The 21,379-nt window shown below is 43.7% G+C and overlaps 1 protein-coding gene across 1 annotated transcript in view; it reads right to left on the bottom strand.

The window, feature by feature from the left end:
* kif6 (kinesin family member 6) overlaps positions 1-21,379 on the bottom strand; it is a gene marked incomplete at both ends in the record, with an annotated part of 71,538 nt that overhangs the window by 45,011 nt on the left and 5,148 nt on the right. The window contains 6 exons of the mRNA XM_080012060.1: positions 2,738-2,824; positions 7,504-7,647; positions 8,298-8,504; positions 12,530-12,659; positions 17,332-17,441; positions 18,470-18,617. Of these exons, the coding sequence (XP_079868186.1) occupies positions 2,738-2,824; positions 7,504-7,647; positions 8,298-8,504; positions 12,530-12,659; positions 17,332-17,441; positions 18,470-18,617 (826 nt within the window). The remainder of the gene's footprint in view (positions 1-2,737; positions 2,825-7,503; positions 7,648-8,297; positions 8,505-12,529; positions 12,660-17,331; positions 17,442-18,469; positions 18,618-21,379) is intronic.

A 21,379-nucleotide genomic window follows, 5' to 3' on the forward strand; every position in this document is an offset into this window, starting at 1 on the left:
TCGATTGTGTGTGTGTGTAGGGGAGAGTGCGTGTAGTGACAGGAGACTCAAAGCCACTGACAGTGGCCCATGACAGCACCATCAGATCAGCTATCTTGACTCTTCGGAGACAAACAAGGAGTGCCAAAACTTTGACGGCAATTCAGGTCAGTTACAAACAACAACTAGTGATCCGTGCATGATGTTGTCCGCCTTTTAGGAGGGAGCATGTGGTGCGGCGGGAGACAGGGCAAATTGTATTACGAGGTGGCGGAAGTGCCTTACCAGACGCTACCACAGCTGACAATTTCCCATGAACATCAGGGGGGATTAGTCTAGACTACGTGGAGGATTAGGACAGGAGCTGCCAACCTAATATGGTCCATTCTCTGTGGCTGTGACTTCTGTGTGATCTCAGGTCACTTTCAGCACTTCATTCTTCCCCGCCTGGTTAAATGTTTTGCCCGGTACTGCTGTTGGGGGCCTGTACATCGTGTTATTCTCTAAAAAGGACAGTTTAATTTGAGGAGGTGAATTTCATAGACCCCGAGCTGCAATGTGGCGCCAATAAAGACGCCAGTGTGGTCTCCAAGTGGCTGTGAGATTGTCAAAATTTGGCTCTAATCAGTTAACAGAGTAGGAAAGACCAGTAGACAGCATGCCCTCAGACAGGCTAAATGGTAAAAATTGAGTGTTGCCCCAGACCACGATGGATGACATCATTCTAATCTGCAAACGGCATTGCTGCCCCCATACCAAAGGGTGAGAGAGCAAAGGAGAAAAAGAGCAAGAGGGAGAGCTGGAGACAGAAAATATGAAAAGCACACCAAAAAGCCATAGGCAGAGACTCAGAGTTGGCAAACCCATGGAGCTGGGCTTGCCTAGAGCAGTAACCGGGCTGGACCCAATTGGAAGCTGCTAGACAACCGGCACAATTATTTGTCCAGGCCGCAGACTCTCTTAAAAATACCTCTGCAGGGTTTTCAAGTGGGCAGCCAAGCCCCCATGTAGTTATACAGTAGCAGTTCATCCCAAAGCAGATCCTGGTGGGAGTGAAGGAGGAAAAAGGGCATTATGATGATGACTTGCCACTGTATACTTCCCAAGGGGCCACAATAAAAATAGCGGCGACCGGCTCGGCTTCCTCGCACACCGTCCCGACCGGAACACCAAAGAGATTGTGGTGTCCCAGTGACCTGTCCGTCCCTCTGCTGTACTTCGTGTACACCGTACTCACTCACAGTCTGTTGAGATGTTTAAATTTTCTGACGACATCCGGCAATAGTGAGTTTGATGTTAACCAATAACCAAACCACTTATGGGAGTGGGGTCTATCCGTGTGGAATTGGTGTAAGGCCAAAAGCTTAGATGTGAAATGTTCACAAAACCAAGAGAGTGGTGGACTTCTGGATGAGTCACAGTAGCCACGTGGTCATTGAGACTTGGCATGACAACGCAACGTCCATGAAATGGAAGGTCAATGCCATACTTCATGAAATACGCACACCAATGACTTATTTTCAAGACAATTGGAAAGAAAAATTCTATATGAGGTAGAGGTATTACACAATTTTCGTCAAGCAGGGATAGAACGCCTCCTCATTCCATCCGCAATATTTTTGCACAGGGCAGGAAACAGATGGCTAAAGCAGAATCATTGGGTGGTCACCCTTTGCTGGAACCCCAAGCTGGACTATAAAAGAAGGGCCTTAAAATTTTCCCTGGCTAATTCTCACCTGGCTTACCACGAAATTCCTTTTCCTTCTCTGTTAAAAGACTTGGAAGACTGAAGACCATCATCGAGCATCAAGGATCTGTAACAGCAGGTATCCAGAGGATGTCCGCCTCTGAAACGCTTCACTGCAGATCGTTTGCCGGTTCAAATGTGCAATGTGGTAGAGGTCTGATTTTCTTTTTTCAAACATTGAAATACATTTATTCTGGTCTAAAGGGTTGTATCAGTAAAGCTATTGTCTCAGTATGGTCTATTGATACTGCTGCTGATTTTGACCTTTCAACATCCAGTGTTTCCATGATTTGGACCACCTTGCCATTGACACTCAACCCTCCATCCAATCCTCCAGAAAAAAAGCTGTGTGCCTTATTATGGTGGAGAGCCCCTTGTTGCATTTTAAAAGCGACGCAGAAGCTGCCGCCATTCCCCTGGACAGGCGAGATAGCATTAGCCGAGCCTTTTGACATACAAACCATCTCATGGACTGCACCTTTAAGAAACGGTGCGTCCTCTGTCCTCACACAACCTTGCTCACACACAACCTTGTGAATTACTGTAGCTTCTGTTGGCGGCTGCATTGAATTTGTTTGTGCGTGCTTGTGTTTGTGCATTTCTGTGTGTATCATGGAGGCATATACACAAACCGCCCTCCAGCTGGACGCATCTCAGAGAACTGGAGTGAGGTATTGGGGGTGGGTATGCCATAACAGAGTCGTGGGTATGTAAACAAGACGGATGTAGAATGCAAACAGCCTCGGGAGCTATCTAAATAGCACGCGGCGGTGGGAAAAAAAACGCCATTATAACCAGCTATTTCGCACAGGAACGGTAAAGGAGAAAACACGGTGGGTTGCACTGGGTTCCCGGTGAGCCGCCAGACCCCCGCTTTCACTTAGTGACCGATCAATTAAACGTCCGGAAGCTACCGGCGGGTTCCACCCGTGGCTTTGGCAGAACGTTACGTCGGGACTTTTTGAAGTTGCGATTGTCTGGTTTGAAGCTGCTGTTGTGCGGCCGACTCACCAGCGTCGGGTCCAGCTCCTCGTTCAGCAGCGCATCATTCTTGATGAGAGCCACGCGTTGGGCGAAGCGGCACGTCGAGATGGACTCCTGGGGGCGGAGAGGAGGCCGTCATGAGTCCACTCATTGACAAAACATGTTCTTCCTTAAATCGGTCTTTTTAGTTTTTCCACAAGGGAAGTTTGCACTGAAAGTTACTGCTGCTTATAGGAAACTTAAGCTTTCCTATAGGGCCCTGCCCTCCTGACGACAGAAAATTGATAATAATTATTAATTATTATTAATAATAATATAGGTACAGGCAGCAATACACAGGGTTTAGTTTATTCCTTCAATGTATGTATTCCAGTTTTTTGGCTTCTGTGAAATGCATCACAAGTTACAAAAGTTACAAACATCGTAGACTTACATCTGGACCAATCAACATGGACTTACGTCTGCATGTTTTTCTTCTGGGGTTCAGTTTAAATATTCCTAAGAATGGTGTCTTAAGAGTTATGATTGTTCCTGGATGACGCAATGCGGACACTGTGTTACCCAGGAATTTTAGTGGTGACTCTTTTTCCTTGAATTACATTTTCAATAAGTTACATCACCATGAAACACGAAAAAGGTTGTGGTATTTCTGTGAGTCATTAGCATTGCAGGGTTTCTATTTTTCCGACGCTTCGCTGGATCTTGAACACAAGTTTTTGTGGACTTATGTTTTTTCTATTTTTCATTAATCCGGCAAAGTAAGGGGGGGCCAAAGTGGAAAAATATCAATTGAACAGTTCCACAGACATCTACAAGGTAAGAAGGTACATAAATATACACAGACGCCTAGTTTGTATTCTCTAACCACTACAGAGCGATGGAGTCTACACCGCACACTGCACACGGTCCAAATGTGCATTCTGAATCAGAACCATCCACATTTATAGTAAATAGAATGATGAAATCAGAAGTGCTTGCTGTAAATCTTATGTCCTTAAGTTCAAGTTCAAGTTCAAGTTCAAGAGATTATTTGTCACATACATATACATACGTAATTTTGTTTACGAATAGTAGCATGTAAGTCAAGCAGGACCAGCTGGATATTTTGGGTCAAATTTGGTGGGTTTTTCACTAATTTCTGCTCCATATGTGGATCGATTTGAATGAAACTTCAACCACAAGATGTTAGTGACATACCCATCACGACAGGTTGTTCTGTTTCAATTAGTTTTAGATTTCAAAATTCAGAGAATTTTCCCTGCGGCTGGACCCCTAATAATAATAAGTAATAATAATAATAATAATAATAATAATAATAGCAATAAATATAGCTGCAGGCAGCAATACACGGGGTCCATCTACACAATTTCAATTTTTCGAGTTCCCATGGAACTCAGCATCAGTTCTTGCTGTCGCTCCTCTTTACATCAGCTTTACGTCTAAAATGAGTTCAAATTTTCAGAGTTTCCTTTGAACGCAGCATCGGCTGACGTAATGTCATTTGACTACATATACACTACTCATAAAAAGTTGGGGATATTTGACTTTCGGGTGAAATTTATGAAAAATGTAAAAAGTTCACGCTACAGTGATATTATATCATGTAAGTAGGGCATTTAAGTAGAGGCATGCAATGGTGATTTCCTCATCTCAAACTATTTATCGAAACAAAAGGCAACAACAGTGGTGGGTTTACCACAACAAAAAATGTCAATGTCTCAATAACTTGTCATGTGCCCTTGAGCATCAATTACAGCTTGACAACGACGTCTCATGCTGTTCACAAGTCGACTTATTGTCTGCTGAGGCATGGCACCCCACTGTTCTTGAAGGGCGGCCCTCAGGTCATTGAGGTTCTGGGGCACAGAGTTACGAGCCTCTACACGGTGACTCAGCTAATCCCATAGGTTTTCTATGGGATTCAGGTCTGGAGAAAGTGCAGGCCACTCCATTTGAGGTACCCCAGTCTCCAGCAGCCGTTCCTTAATGATGCGACCTCGATGAGCTGGAGCTTTGTCGTCCATGAAGATGAAATGAGGCCTGTGTTGTTCATGCAGGGGCACAATGACTGGATTAATGATGTTATTCAGGTAGTATGGGCTTGTCCTTGTACCATTAACAAAGTGTAGGGCAGTTCTGTATTGACTAGACACACCTGCTCACACTGTAACACCACCACCACCAAAGGCTCGTCTGGTGACACCAGTGGCTGATGCATAGCGCTCTCCTTGACGTCTCTAACATCGTTGGCGGCCATCATTTCTGCTCAACGTGAATCGACTTTCATCAGAAAACAGCACTGAGGCCACTGGTCCCTCGTCCAGCGTAAATGCTCCCTGGCCCGTGAAAGATGATGATGCCTGTGCCTGGTGGTGTGGTCAGGTACCCTTGCAGGTCGTCTAGAACGCAGACCACGCTGATGTTAACGGTTTCGAATGGTCTGACGTGACACTTGGGTGCCACTCACCTCCCTTTAAATGTGCCTGGAGTTGAGTGGCATCATCATCCGGTTCCGCAGGGCACTGTTCACAATGGAGTGGTCATCAGTGTGGGATGTGGCCAAAGGACGTCCACTTCTATGCCTTTCTGTGACTCTTCCAGTCTCTCTGTATCTCTGTTGCAACCTGCTGATGACAGTCTGTGAGACTCTAAGCTCAGTGGCCACTTCCCTCTGAGAACATCCTGTTTGAAGCCTCGCAATGGCGAGGTACTGTTGATCAATTGTTAGGTGTCGTCTTGGTCTCATGATCAAAATGTGAACAGCATGATGAAGAGGACTGTTTCAATACCAATTCTAATTGAACCAGGAAATGTATTGGTCAATTCATGGATCAAACACTTGTGAATTTTGCCGTTCAGCTCCTTGTTAGAGAACAGCAAGTTGTGCAAAAAGTACTGAAACATTGAACAGTTGGACATGTGCGTTCAAAAGTTTAGAGAAGGTCAAATAAGTTCACCTGTAAAGGTTATAGTGCATTTTAGGTTCATCCTGAAATTTCACCCGAAAGCCGAATATCTGGTGTGTGTATATATATATATATATATATATATATATATATATATATATATATATATATATATATATATATATATATATAATAACCTTTTGTGAGTAGTATATGTATGCTTGTATGTATATGTATGTGACAAATAAAACATCTTGAAACATCTTCAACTCTTGAAGCGGTGACGCATGTTTTCAGAGTCCTGGTGACACGCAGAATTACTCATACCAGTCAATACACTTGTTGCATTATTAATTTATCCTGAAAATTAGAAGGTGGGTGTCTACTACCTTGTAGTGCACAGAGTCCTGCCTCACGGTGTCTCTGTGGAAGGAAATTACTCCGTGTGGAGGTTCCCAACAACACGGTTCCATTCAAACAGATTAAACAACGCATATCCCTCAGAGACAATTAATCAACTTTTTTAACTTTTGGGACTAAAATAAAAAACGGACGCGATTCGGACCCGTTGCTCTGGAGCTGCAAGCGAACTCCATGTGTGAGGACACACATGGAACACGAAATATATTTTGGACTGTTTTGGAATCCTTTGTGTGTTACGACACACAAACTTTACATGTTTTGAATGCTGCAAAATAAGAAGGGACACGGCACCGGGTTGGATTCCAACAGAATGCGTTTAAATTTACAAAAAGGGCAAAAGTTATAAAATATCCAAAAGAAAAGCCCAGCCGATGTCAAGCAGGTAAGACGATACACGCACACATACACACACACACGCTCACACACACATTCACAAACACACACACGGTTTGCAACCACTACAGAGCGATGGAGACTACGTAGCTCGCAAGTTGCGACGTTCGTAACCACAACCTGCACATTTATACCAAATTGGATGATGATTCTAAAAAGCGTCTTACTCCACAAACTCATGTCACTCCACCTTGGCGTGTGAGCAATGCACGAATGTTCGGGGACCTCCAGTCTAATTTAATCGGTTTCTCACTACTTTTTGCTCCAAATGTAGATCGACATGGACGAAACTTGAAACCACAGGACTAGAACACTGTCACTAGAACACCTCAACCTTGTCCGTAGCTGCAGTGGTTGTCGTGTTCCAGACACTTTTAGCCCGAAAAATGCCAAGAAGAATAATGATATAAAAAATAACATTGCGATGCTTGGGCATCGTAACTCTAAACCAGTAGTAGTAGGAGGAAATCCCCCAAGAATAATGTGGTTTTTACTCTAATAGACTCATTTTGATTAATTGTTTTTTTTGTTTGTTTAATTATAAGGGCTTGACCTCTAATAAAAAAAATTAAAAAAAAAAAATAAATAATAATAATAATAATAATATTAAATATAATAAATAAAAATGTGGTGGGGTGAAGTTAAGAAAATCACAAAAATATCTTAAAATCAACATAAGTCACTTGTTGAGGTCATCCTTATAATTTTGACCAGACTACAGTGTCTCTTTGCTTCCAATAGATGGTATCTTTCTGCAAAATTGGCAAATCCTATTCTAAAAGGCTTCTTGGTAACTTGTTTGCTTTATACAAAAAGGAAAAAAAAATATTCCCACCACAACGGAGAAGAATCAGGATGAACTTTTGTACTTTAGAGAGCTATAGAAATCAGGACATCATTCCGGACAATGGCTTAGGGCAACCATTTTGTTGTCATTTCGTTCAAAATGAAAACACGCTTATCTCCGGCTGTTGTGTAACAGAGCTATCAAGCAGTGAAGGGAAGGGGTTTGTTTAGCCCTTCAGCTCTGTTCCTCTCGGTCTGTTATTGCGTTTTCCCAGAAAGCCTCACATCGACGTCCCTCCTGTCCAGGGAGATGGTGGCGATCATGGTGGTCATGCAGTTGCCCCCCAGGCTGTCCCTCAGCACCGAGGTCATCATGGAGTTCCTGTAGGGAATGTGACTGCGGTTCTTCTCTGACAGGGCGATAATCACCTGTAAGCAGCAGAGGGAATGGAAGAGGGGGGCGAAGGGAGAGAGAGAGAGAGGGCCGTGAAAACGAAGAGGCGTTTTAATAAAAGGCAAAAGATAGAGGCTGGAGGAGGCTTATGAAACGTCAGGATGAAATGCCTGAGAGACGATGGGTCACTATGGGTCAGCTCATATTGTGAGATTAACGTTCATGAAAATGAAGTTATTATTCACGCCAAAGCGAAATCGAGCCAAAAGGTACCAAATGTGATGGAGGAGGAACTTATTTAAGGACCACACCGAATTGAGTCACTAGTCAGCACACACATTTTACAATTTTCCTTAAGTTACTTAATTTAGCCATATTTTGCATATATTCCATTTTAAAATATGCTTCCACCTTTTCAAATGGAATGAACAAATGAGTCGTAAATAGGCCAAAACTATTTGATAAGCATATAGGCTTAATGATAACACACGAATAATAATGCACTAAAACTATAAAGTAAATGAAGTACTTGTGTCAAGGCACGAATAAAGAGATGCATCAGATTTCTGTTTTTCTATGGATTTCTTTTGTGATAGTGATTCATACAGTGAATCAGTGCATCAATGTTTCAATCAATTAAATCGATAGAAGTTGGTTTATTGCTAGATTGTCCTGGTGTGGCTACCTGTTCCAGGTAGTGCAGGGAGAGGTTGATGTACTTGGCCTCGGTGAAGTGATGTCCTCCCACCCCAGCCTTGCCGACCCTCTCAGAGCCGGCCAGGTCCACAAGGTGGAGTTTGGAGCGCCGCACGGTGGCGGAGCCCGGCTCCCGCCCGCACAGGTGCACGGTGAAGATACAGTGCGATCGTGTGGACGCCTGGTTCATGGGGGTCTTGGGGAGAGGGATGGGCATTAGGGAAGGTAAAGGGAACTTCATTACTGGTGCTTGGATTAGTGTCATGAAGCCAGAAAGAAACGGGGCAGAAATGTTCTCATCTTTCCATTTTCCCCCCAGTGACTCATTCCAGCCCCAACCTGATGCGGGATGTCAGAGTGCCTAAAAAGATGCACTTTGACATCACTCACACCCCAGAGACACGCCCACTCCTCCTATTCCTCGTTCCTTCTGCAATCCCTCTGCAAGCCGCATTTTTTTTCAATTCATGGAGTGGGCGAAGACGAGCTGAAACCAATGTCCCTTGATCGCGCTATATTTTTGGAATTTTACGATTCTTTATCATCTTTATCATCTGGAATCTTACTTTTGTGAGACAAGGTTTTGTTAAGACAGCGAGGTTATTATACTTGATGCCCTATGGTGCTTGGTCAACAGGAAAATAAAACATACATGTGGTGTAAAATGTGAATTATTATTGTTTGAGCTGCTTTCCGTAGTCAAACAACAAAAACCTGTTTCCTTTGGTTCTTGTTTTTTGCTTACTGCGGCTGGTTAGACGATCAAAGCCGTAACCACATGTGGCCAGCGAGCGGTAAACAGATGGGGGCGGCTTTGAAATGCTGAAGTTGATATTCAGATGTATTTTTTTATACAGTAAAAAGGTTCATGCAAGAGACAGAAAAAAGAATTTTCTCACTTTATATAAAAGGGCTTTATTCACTGGGGGTCGCAGTGAGGACTTGACCTCCAAATACTAAGTATTTGGCCTCGGCCTCGGCGGAGACCCGGTTCTTTGGAAGAACCGGGTCTCCGCTCTGCTTCCTGGATGGGCAGGAATGGCCCCCGGGGCCCGCCCATACAGCCGGGTATGCGCGCAGCTAAAATGGCTTCACCGGTCCAGCATTTCTACTAGGTGTCTGAAAAGAAAAACAATTCATTTGCAATTTACAAGGTGTGATCTGAGGAAATACCTTGTTACCCATTCAAATGAGCAACTCAACCCCCACTCACTCAGCTGTCGGTCACAGAGACGTTGCAACGGCAGAAACCCCACAGCAAGGACAGCAAGAAACCAAAGGAAATATCAGCTAAACTAATGGAATTCATATGACTTGATCACCAGCCTCTGTGTGTTGTGGAATACGAAGGTGTCAGACGACTCATGTCCCACTTGGATCCACGCTACACTCTGCCAGGGGTTTCACTGATGTTTGCCTGCCACAGTTCTACTGAACGGTATAAACACATATCGACGGCCTTATGAAGGACAACAACACTTCAATTTTCTCAAGTGACATTCGGGGTTTGAGTGCATGTCTGTGTTGAGCCTGCGCAGTTTAATGATCAAAACTTCAAGCTACAGAGTTGTTCTGCCTTCTCAAGAGTTCTCCGGGTCACACACTCGCTGCCGCATTCAGCGACATGTTCCGAGCATGGGGAACCCCGAAGGGAAAGGCGCACATTACTCTAAGGGATAATGCCAGGGATGTGGAAAAAGGCCGCGGGGGATGGATTTACCCGGCGTCCCGTGCATGGCGCGTACCCTCCAGCTCGCCGTGGTCGAGTGAGCTCTGTGAGAGTCCAGAGTCGACTGGAACAGTCACGTGCCCTGTCTGCTTAGGGAGCTGACGATGGCTGACCCTCCATGCTCACCGGCAGCCAGTGGAAATTGGTGGTAAATATGATTTTCCCCGCTCCCCCCCTTTGAAGAGCTAAACAACAGATCTGCTCATCAACTGCTTGGCCTGCAGATGTTCCACCATCCATCAGAGCTTTCACTCGTCTTCTTGAGAAAACAGCGGAGACTGGCCGTGGTGTGAAACCGTCGAAAGCCACATTGTTGGAAGAGATCGAGAGGAGATTCCGGGACATTGAATCTGAGCCCCTGTAGACCACTGCTGCAGTCCTCGATCCGAGGTGAGAAAACCTCATTAACACATTTCTCACTTTCCTGTGGGTGTGTGTGTGTGCACGTGTGTGATCAAACAAGAGTTAAGCATAATCTACGAAATGCATTAAATAAGTTGAATAGTTTTGTTTTTCTTATTACGGAATTAAAGCCAGATATTTCCCCGACGTACTCAAGCCACAGATACGTGGGCTGCGTTCTGACATCCTGACGGCGCTGGACCGGAGCAGCAGAATGGTGAGGCGAGTTTGGCACCGAGTGGCATAGAGTCCCCACCACGAGATGGCTCCTTGCATGCTATGTATGTTGAATCGTCGGAGGAAGATGATGGGGAACCTGGTGGCGGCGACATCATCGGCCCAACATCATCGCAGATGATGATGTTGTTTATTCCACAGGAAAGCTATACTGTTAATCTCTCAGCTGCTATTTTTGAGTTGTGTCTCGAAGAGAGATGTTGCAATATGTTGAACATGCTGCTACCAATAAATAAACAGTTGTCAATTCATGATACTTTCTCATCTTTTAATTTTAATAATTAATTTGGAATGTTGTGAAGTTGTTGTGAACAGTTAAATGAATATAGGAGGCTACGAGAGACCCTGGGATGGGTTATCGGTATCAGCCGATATGGCTTCCAGCGATCGGTGGTCGGTCCCAATAATCTTGATCGGAGCACCCATACCTCAAACCCCAAACCAGGCTCCGGGGTAGATAGGATAGGATGCGTGAGGAAAACAGACTGTTCACATGTGGTCCAGGCAAAGGTGAAGAATGGATGGAGGGGAGGGAACGGGGCAAAGAAAGATCCAGATGAGAGGAAACGTTTCCTGGTGCGGCCGAAGGGAAGGTGAGGTTGGGGAGGGGGGGATGGGGTTGACGGGGCGAGGGGCGCATTCAATATCCCCTCCAATAAAACAAGAGGGGGCGGAGGTCGCCAGAGCCTCTGGGCGAAAAATGAGCTCATGGACTTTGGAGAGCGGTGTGGATGGATGTCTCATCTCCCATCCATATGTCCAAGCAAAAGAAGACCCCGGTTGTATCAATGTGCGATTGATAGAAGGTCTACATGGATCCAGGAGTTCGAGGACGGTGCTGGCCTCTCTGGAGAACGGAGAGAGGTGACGGCCTCTTTGTTCGCAGGGAGAGACCCTCCGGTACAGATGCGGGTCCCTTTTGAGGAGGCGATGACATACATCCATGCGTGGGTGGATTTTCACGGACTCCCCGCTGTCCTGTGCAGCTCCTTGAGCCCTTTGTCAATAGTCTAATACAACAAGCGTCAGTGTGCTGTTCTCAGAAAACTGGGCTTGACAGCAGTGGGCGATGTGAGACTCACCAACGAGTCGTTCTTAGCGAACACATGTTTCAAATGACCCAGGAGTCGGGAGTCCGCCAAAAGAGTGAACCTTCCACTCACAAACTGAAAATAACGAAACGGGCCAAGGCATTTGGTGCAATTCATATTGAACGTGACTGACTTAATAACTGTGACAGAATTGAGAAAATCAAACGACTCTTTTCGCAGTGCCCCGTCGAGAGGAATCGGAAAAAAAAAAACAAACGATCAAACCTTTCATTGCTGTACTCCAATTCCCTCTGAAAAGCTCAGAGCGGATTCCAACTTCTCGTTCACATTGCCCTCAAGATCGTCTTACCTCCAGCTAACTTCATCAAAAGTAAAAGCCAGTTCCGTGACTAAAGACCAGTGACTCCCCTCCCTGTTATTTACTGACAAACAAAACCGAGTGGAAACCAAAGTAAACAAGGTGAGGTTGGCTCCCCCCGTTCCAGACCTCAGAGTGCGGAGCAGCGCAGACGTCTCATCAGCGTGGGGAGTCAAGGGTATCTGAGCGTGTAAAACAACCGCCACAGCGTAAATACAAAATTAAAAGTGGGAATGCTGGTTTCCACTCTGGGGGAAACATGTGCCAAAAAGACCACAGTGGCACAAAAACAACACGACCAACATGTCAAGAAAGGTAGTTTTTGGGTTGCATGGTTGCAACACTTTCCCTGGGACTGGTCATACATTTCTGCACATTTTTTAAAAGTGATGGGAGGATGGGGGTGTCTGTGGATGACAATCAGTGCGTTTCCTCCTTCATACCTCTGCGATCATTCGATTGGTGTCCCCCAGGAAGAGGAGATTGAGAGCTTCCTCCTCATTGGTCGACTGCTGCAGCGACAGGTTCCTCAGGTGAACGTTCTGGTCTTGGTCTTCCATTATTGATACCTTGCTGAAAATGAAAGAAAATGATTACTTATCAGGATTTAGAGATCAAATCAAACAATGAAGTGTATTATCCCAACAGACACAGTCACACACACACACACACTACAACCTGTGCATCAGCTGCGTAATATACTGTAATAACAGTGTAATAAGCTGAACTAATCCATCCTTTATGTCCACATTGTTGTATACTTAGCATTTCTATTATTGTTATTATTATTATTAGTAGTAGTAGTAGTAGTAGTAGTAGAACTAGTAATAGTAGGTACAGAAATACAGTATACAACTATAGTAATACACAGTCAATACCTGCATCCTTACTACCACTCGGTCTCAGCCATAGCCTCTTTGGTAATTTTTCTGGTGCATTTTGAATAATCTGCATACATTAGTGGACGACAGATATGGGTTTGTAAATGGCCGATGCCGATATTTAGAGAACAGGGTGGCCGGTGGCCGATATACAGCATAATGCCCATATCATGTTGTTGGTTTTTTTTTTTGAATCTGATAAAATACAACAATTTATTAATAATAGCAAACGAGACACAAAATTGCTAACTCCAATGTTATGTTTTATTTATATGTTTATAATATATATTTAAATAAAACATTTATCAACAAAATAAATGTCCACAGACTATCAAAAAACTGCGCTTGTAAAAAAAACAAAAAACAAATTAGTATGAATGAAAAATAAATAATTATATACGATAAAATATTTTATATAAATATAATAAACGGCATCATATTAAAGTCTGGTCGGGAAATAGTCCCTCTATTACAGAAGTGCAGGATTATTTTATTTACAAGTAAAGTATTTACCCAAAACATCCAGTTTTTACTAAATCCCATCCCATAGAAATGGAAAGCAACGGGGAGAGAATGTGACGCTGTGGGACACACTGGTTTTTGTTTTTAAACAGGACAGAACGGGACCGTCCCTTAACTTGGTTGTGTTCAAAAAAATTGTGTTTCATACAAATTACACAAAAATAAGAACACAGGAGAACCGCCACGGGAACGCACGCAGGGTGCAGTGCAGTCTGGAGCAGGCAAAAAAACTCTATGCCTCAAATGCAAAGTATTTCCACAAAGCACCCCTGCTGTTTTCTTTCATAACCGGTCGTGGAGGCTCTGCATTTGTCATCTCTAATGAGCTAACACCATAACAAACCGAAGCGAATGAGACGGAGTGAAGACAGCGGATTGAGTGAGAGGAGGCGGTGTGTGTGTGTCAACTCGCTGCCAGAGAGAAGAGAGAGCAAGGAAGAGCAGCTGCTACCGGTATATCCATGGTGGGGAAGATTTGTATTGAAACCGATTTAAATATTCAGAATCAATATGTAGACAACACACTATGTATAGAACACTAGTCTGCAGACATTTTTTGTTTATCGGCCTCGTAAGCGCAGGCATCGGCCGATGCCGATCATCTCAAAATGCACAAATATCGCTCCTATAATCAGCCGACCATTTGATTGGTCAACCAGTTCTTTTTTTATGCTCGTTGTCCTTTGCACTACAATGCACCAACTATTACCAGGACAAATCCCCTGTACATGAAAATGTACGGGACAATAAATGGATTCTGATTGTGGTTCGAAACTCAGATCGTGACACAATGTTTTAGCTATTCTTAAAACAAAGTCATTATGTTATATAATCTATTTTCCTCCCACTTGCCTTGGCCTCCCCACGGGCCTAAATCCAAACAAACCACATCTGCAAGTCGCGGTGTGGGCTAGGCTCGGCGCGCGCGCGCGCGCACACACACACACACACACACACACACACACACACACACACACACACACACACACACACACACACACACACACACACACACACACACACACACACACACACACACACACACACACACACACACACAATCTGTGGGATCAGAACCTGAAAATAGACGGGGCTGACTTCAAAAAAGAATTACGGGATGAGAGCTTGTAAAGTCTGGAACAGACACCAGATTTGTTGGTCTGATAGGACGCTGCCATGTGATTTCCACGATGCCACTGTGGGAAGTGACAGAATGACTCCTGGTGGAGATGCTCCACCCAGGAGTCATTCAGGGCCAACTGCGAGGATTTAGGCTCGATTATGCTTCCGCCTCTCTATGCAGGGCATCGGCGTAAGTCCCCCCTACCAAATGTCAACAACACATTGTGCAGCCCTGCACGTCAACCAAGGCGATTGGCTGAATTGTCCAACTTCCTGTCGGGAGGCAGGTTCGAAACGGAAAACCTAAACGGAGCAGATAGAAACATGACTTGCGAATTAATGAGTTCTATAATTTCTATCTGCATAACTTTTGGTTCCTGTACATTGTGGTTCAGTGCTGTAAATGCAAACGTCTCGGGACGACAGCGGTGCACCATGCAGACGGTGAAACATAATCCAGCCTTTACACATTGGTAGCAAAATGAATCCAATCTCACCTGATGGTATCAATATTTCCATCATCGTAACCTCCTCATCTACATATTGTGTTGATCATGAACAAAAAGTCTAAAAGGGTTTGAAAAGCGATGCATTTCTATTTTCTCAACTCATTTTAAAATATTATTATGGGTGTCGCACAACATGAGTCCCGTGCTGGTACCGAAGGGGAAACTTTTGTGGCTGGGCGGACTAAATTGGCAGTAACCGAGAGTTAAAAACAACAAAAAAACAAACAAGCAAAAAAAAAAAAAACACACATCGCGGTGTGATGCTGCCATATGTCAAGTCAAGCCAGACCTCCCAGCTTCGAAGGCGTGTACGCGGCCCCTGCGGACGGGGGAATATGGATGGAAAACACGCTCAACCGCATGCATTGTAGGCGGGTTTTTTTTTATCAATGGGGAGGACGATCGAAGTCCGAAGCTGTTTGGCACAACGCGGGTTTTAACTCGTCACTTGGTTCACTTTGGGCCTCAGCGCTGTAGTGGAAAGATAGCGGGAAGATAACATTGTAATAACATATGAATAATTATACCTTACAGTATATACAAAAACACCTATAATTTATCCGGTGCAAAAAAACGCATCTTGTTTCTGTATAATTGGCTATTTTTGCTCTTTATTTTGAGCAATTCTTTGTATATTTGGCAATTTTTTTCAAACTGTCCAGAACTTTTTTTAAATATTTTTTTTAACGCAGCAGCAATCCACCCATTCGATTCGTAGAAAATGAAAATGTACTCGGCCAAGAAGACAAATTCATATTCCAATAGAAATGGAGTGAGAGAAAGAGAGCGATAGAGAAAGTGAAAGAGAGAGAGCGAGCGAGAGAGGGAAGGAGGGAGAAGGCGACAGACGGCGAAAGGCAGATTTGTCAGTGCCATGGCTTCTCCTCGAATCAGCGAGCGTGACCACGACATGGTCAACAACGGGCACCGTCTATTTCCAGAATACTGTCATTTGCGGGTATTTAAACCTCCAGCTCAATCCGTTGTGAGAAGGAGAGAAGCAACTTTAGAACTTGCATAGTACTGTAGGAAAGTAATGGATACAAATGTCGAGGGTGAAAAAAGACCAATTCCTGCTGTGGCAGCAACATTTAAAATGTATATTCAGCTGTATGCACAGTGAATTTTGGAAAAGGACAGAAACCATAAGAAAAAACTATATATATATATACACATACATACATACATACATACACACACACACATATACTTACATATACATATGTTTAAATATATATATATATATATATGTTTGTTTATCTTATTAATCTGTTTATTGTTTATTTTGTGAATTTTACCCTGAGTATATTTTTTGTGTTCCATTTTAGGATGACATTTTCCACCCCGTCCGGAGTAATACATTTGTAATGGATGATAAAAAATTTGGCTTTGCGCCTGAGGTGGAAACATACTGTGTGTTTACTGGGAAGTTTAACATGGATATTAAATGACAAAATGTGAAAAAAAATTGATTCTTTGATAAAAAACAAAAATCTGAAAAAAGAAAGGCCAAAAGGCAACCATCTCAAGAGACAAAGATTAACAGAGATGGAAACGGCAGGTACACTCCCAGGTAGCCTCCGCCCCCCCGGGTCGACTGACCACAGGTGGCGGCTGCCCCGCGGGTTCATTATGTCAGTCGTCATGTCGGGCTCATTATGTCAGCTGGCAGCTCGCGGCAGGACGGTAAATACCAGAAATGGAGTCTCCATGTTTCCCCACACAGTGACTCCCGCGCCAGCGTGACAAATGGCCGTTCAAGAATAGGGCGAGGGCCGAAGCCACAACGAGTTTAGAGGGGGAAACAATCGAGCCAGATGCTGATTCTTCATTTTCAACCCAACAGCATGAGTATAAATGACCAGTATAATGAGTTCTGATGTCATGGTGGAGGTAAAATAGGCAGCGCTGTTGACTGAGTCATTCCATGAAAGCAGTGCCATTTGGGTCCACAACATATAATGAAGTCTATAAAACACAATAATCTGCCAACATGTTTGCCGAGCTAAACTGATTTAAAATTCATTATTAACATACTAGATGGGAAAATGTTATTCAAAGTGAATATGTTGTTTTATATCTTTTTCAAAAGACTACTGTTCCTTTTAATAATAAATTCTTTGTTATTAAACATCCAAACCCATCTCATGGAATCAATGGGTTACGTCACTCGATAATATCTGGATGGGACTAGAAGGAAGAAATACTGACGGCAGGTCCTCCAAGTGAGACGCTTCGTGGCGGGGGTCCAGAAGGTCGTAGCCCACCTCGTTGTAGATCTCCAGGTAGGAGATGTGGGTGGTGTACACCATGCTGCTGTTCTGTGTCACAACAAATCAAGTACATTACAATGGCTGTCAAAAGTGTCCCCCATTCAATCCCAGAGGGCCACATGCAAATAGTATCAAGAGTACAGTAAATAGTGTAGGTTGGATGTAGGGTTGACAACCTTCAATCTTCAGTTTAAAGTCGGTCAGGATCACAGAGTTGATGATTGTCATACATATAATTGTGATTAACAAAATCATTGTTGTACTTTTTGTTCATTTCATGTTACTATCATAGTGTAAAATCCACCTGAATGAACTTAGAATAACTTAAAATTTGGGCAGGCAGTTAATTTTTTCGCAATTCAACCGTCGGAAATGCACCGCATTTTATCTTTTGCAACATTTCTCCACATTGGCTTCAAATTCCCCTGTAATTTGGATGAAAACATAAGGATTGTGCAATCTTAAGGATTTTCCAAAATGATCTGCCAAATAATTGCCATCGGGCGATTATGTGATCATTGTGATCAGCTATTAGATATTTCAAACTGATGACTGACAAATTTTACCGACGTGCATACTTTCATGCTGACACCAAAAAGCCTGTTTATTAGAGGGTTAACACTCTGCCTACTTCTCCGAACTGCCCTGTGGTCCCCCATTACTCAAAAAGTCAGTTTTTTTAGGCCATTTTTGCTGTTTTGTTGGGTTATTTTAGACTAACCACAGAATAGTATGTGGAGGGAAAACAACCAATTGTAAGTGCTTGAAGTAGATTTGAAAAAAAGATCAACATTTGCAGCAGTCAGGAAATGCAGCCGTTTCTATGAGGGGAGAGAGTTGCAACATTTTTGAATTTTCACTCAGCAACCAAAACATGTCCAAAGCTGTATGAACGCTGGAGGGAAGTAGGCTGCTGTAATCATTTTCTTAAATACTTCATATAAACAAACACTCAGTACTGTTATTAGTTGTCGCAACAGTTGAAAGAGTAGCAACAGCAGTAGAAGTAGTAGTAGTAATAAGTAGTACGAGTAGTAGTTAGAAAGTGGTGTGAAAATTAGGCGAGTGCTGCTGACCTGGCTGAACCGCTCGTACAGGTAGGAGAGGGTACGAGGGATGATCCCGCGGTCGCTGTAGCGCTCCGCCCCGCCCGTGATAGTGAAGGTTTTTCCGCTGGCCGTCTGGCCGTAGGCAAAGATGGTGCCGTTGTAGCCATCCAACACACTGACCGCACATAAACACACAAAGTATGTGACACAAACAATGGTATGCATCAAGTATTGCTTCAATGTTCACAGTGATATATGTATCCAAGGTATAATAGCGCAGTATATGTATCGCTTTGGAATTGCCAATTCTCAGTATTAATGCACTGGATGGGAAATCAAATTTATATGCGGAAAGTGATGCAGTTTAGTAATTGCAAATGTCAGGAAGTGAGTCACTACGGTAACAGACACTACAAGTTCTCTGCTGCAGCTGCTGCATGACTATAAAGTATAAGTGGCTTTCGGAACCACAAAGAGACCAGGGAGGGAGCGCGCATGTGTCAAGTTATCCTGTTTAACTTAGCAGAGTACATGTTCTGATGACATAGCCAACCGTTAGCGTGAAGGTTAACATAAATATTCTCCACATAAAAAAGTCTGGGTCAAATTTCTAAAGGAATTTGAAAGTGGGTACACTGGCCTAATGTCAATTGCAGGATGGACAGATAGTAAAGCTATACTGACAAAAGCAAATATCACAATATTTCTGACGAATACCTGGATTTCAATAATTGTATGATATTTTGGGGATTACAAGGGGTGCTGTCATGAGATATTTACATAAAAGAAGTATTTGAGAAACAATCATTTGTAGTGTGGATATTATGACCCAACAGAGGTATGGATTAGAGCAACCGGAACCAGCCACCAAGTTAAGAAAATTGCTTTACTTTACTGTAATGCAGCTTTTAATACAAGGAAAAACAACATTACACTATATTGCGATATAACGACAACCAAAATCTCAGAAGATTTCTAGTCCCATATCACAGGATCTATATTATATTGGCTTAATATATCAATAAGAGCCGTCAAGAACCGTCCCTAACCACCACATTGACTCATAGGCTTCTCTTGAAAAGTCCAATGATCCATCGGGTGCACAAATCTGACCACAGCATTTTTTCTTTTCACAGAAGTAAAAGACGCTTGACATCATCATTATATCTGTCCATTATAATGTCTCACACCAAAAGGCTCAGTGACTTGATTGAAGGAAAGGGCCCATACCCGGTCAAACAAGACAAGGCCTTGTAGGACTTTGTTTTGACATTGAATTAGGCATCACATATGCACACGGCTGCAAAAACCCAGTCTTTAATGGGACCTGAGCTCTCTTTGAATGAAAGTGAATGAAATGACACCCCCTCGGCCCAAAATAATGGTACTGAATATACGAGGGTAAGTTGGCGCTCCTTTCCTTCAGATTTGGAAAAGAACCAGAAAGCAATTGCTAAAATGACAGAGCGGCCCCTGACACACAAGCCGGGATCAATGTGAGCAAGGCATGCTGTCCTCGCCAGGTTCGCCAATTTTCAAGGAAAGATGTCATCTTGACACTATATTTTTCATGATGATTTATAAATGGGCTAAAGAGCGTCCAGGCCTGCAGCTATTTCTAATGGAATGGCCAACCCTGTATTTTAAGCGGTGTGCGGGTTTCCTTTGCCCTGCACTGTACAATTCCATACCCTGCATGTACTGTACAGGGTGAAGGGGGAAAGAAAGCTCCACGTCAGTTTGGATAAAAAATTACGACCGCTCAGGAGAACGGCAGAGGGTTATTCTGACTCGGATCGCCGTCGGTCAGCCACTTAATCTGGCATGAGTCAAGGCAGTGATTGGCAGGTTGCAGGAGAAGACACAGACGCAGTGTTTGGTAGAATGTCAGCGCTAATGATGCGGCCGGGGCCTGGCCACTGAGGCCTGGGCGTTTCCCAGTGCTTGTTCCTGTTTACACCTCAGCCTTCCTGGAGACTGCCAGGGCTTGGTCGAGGACAGTGGAGACCTTTGTTACTCAAGCATTTTGTTTGTGTACGGGGCAAGTTCAGCCAGTAGACTTTTATGGGAATTCTTCAGGAGAGGTGATTGGGGCTGAGTTGAAGCTTGGCTCACGTGTGAGTGCGGACCGTTAAAATGCCTCTCTTCAAGCCACTTCTCTGTTCCGTGTCTCAGTCAGGGCAAGCTACAGGTTTAACAAGGAAGCCCCCTACTGTACAACTCCAGATGTAAGCCTTCTGAAATGGGGTCACGATGCAGACTGGCTCAACAGCCGGGCATCATCGAGAAAAGTCTTTCTCCATTAGCGACCTGTTCTCCATTAATTGCCAGAATTTAGCTGCCTGGTGTTTGCTAAACCAATGCTTTCAGCAGAGACAACAGAGACAGACTCTGCTGTTCAAACAAGTTAGCAAATATCTTCAGAGGTAGGCCACAAGCTGCGAGAGAGAGGGTGTCCCTTTCCCATAATTTTGACAAAAAATGCTGCTATTAAAAATGATTGTGGACTAGACCGTATTCCAAATGTTTCCTGACAACAGGGGCTTTGGGAAAATCAATGTCTGTCAGACCAATTTGGATTTGTTGCTGATTCCTTAAAACAAACATGCTAGATTAATGGCACCCAGAAACCAAACAAACACGGCAGTTACGAGTCTTGTGTAATATGGTGAACTTCAGCCCAAGCCAAAATGTATTCCATAATCTAAACCCGTTGTGGCCTATAAGGACAGGCCTATTCCTTCCATTCTCTTCGAAAGGAATATTCCACAAGGAATGGAAGCTGAACACACAGAATTACTCACCCATGTGTTTCAGCTACTGTGGTGGGACTGGATTTAAAAGGTTAAGACCTTGTGGAATTTAGAACATTCCATCTGAACTCTGTAAACGGGCATCCATCAGGGCGTGCAAGGACCTGGCGAAGGACTAAGCCAT

This window comes from Zeus faber, assembly GCF_960531495.2.
Source record: "Zeus faber genome assembly, chromosome: 13".
Classification (NCBI taxonomy): Eukaryota; Metazoa; Chordata; class Actinopteri; order Zeiformes; family Zeidae; genus Zeus; species Zeus faber.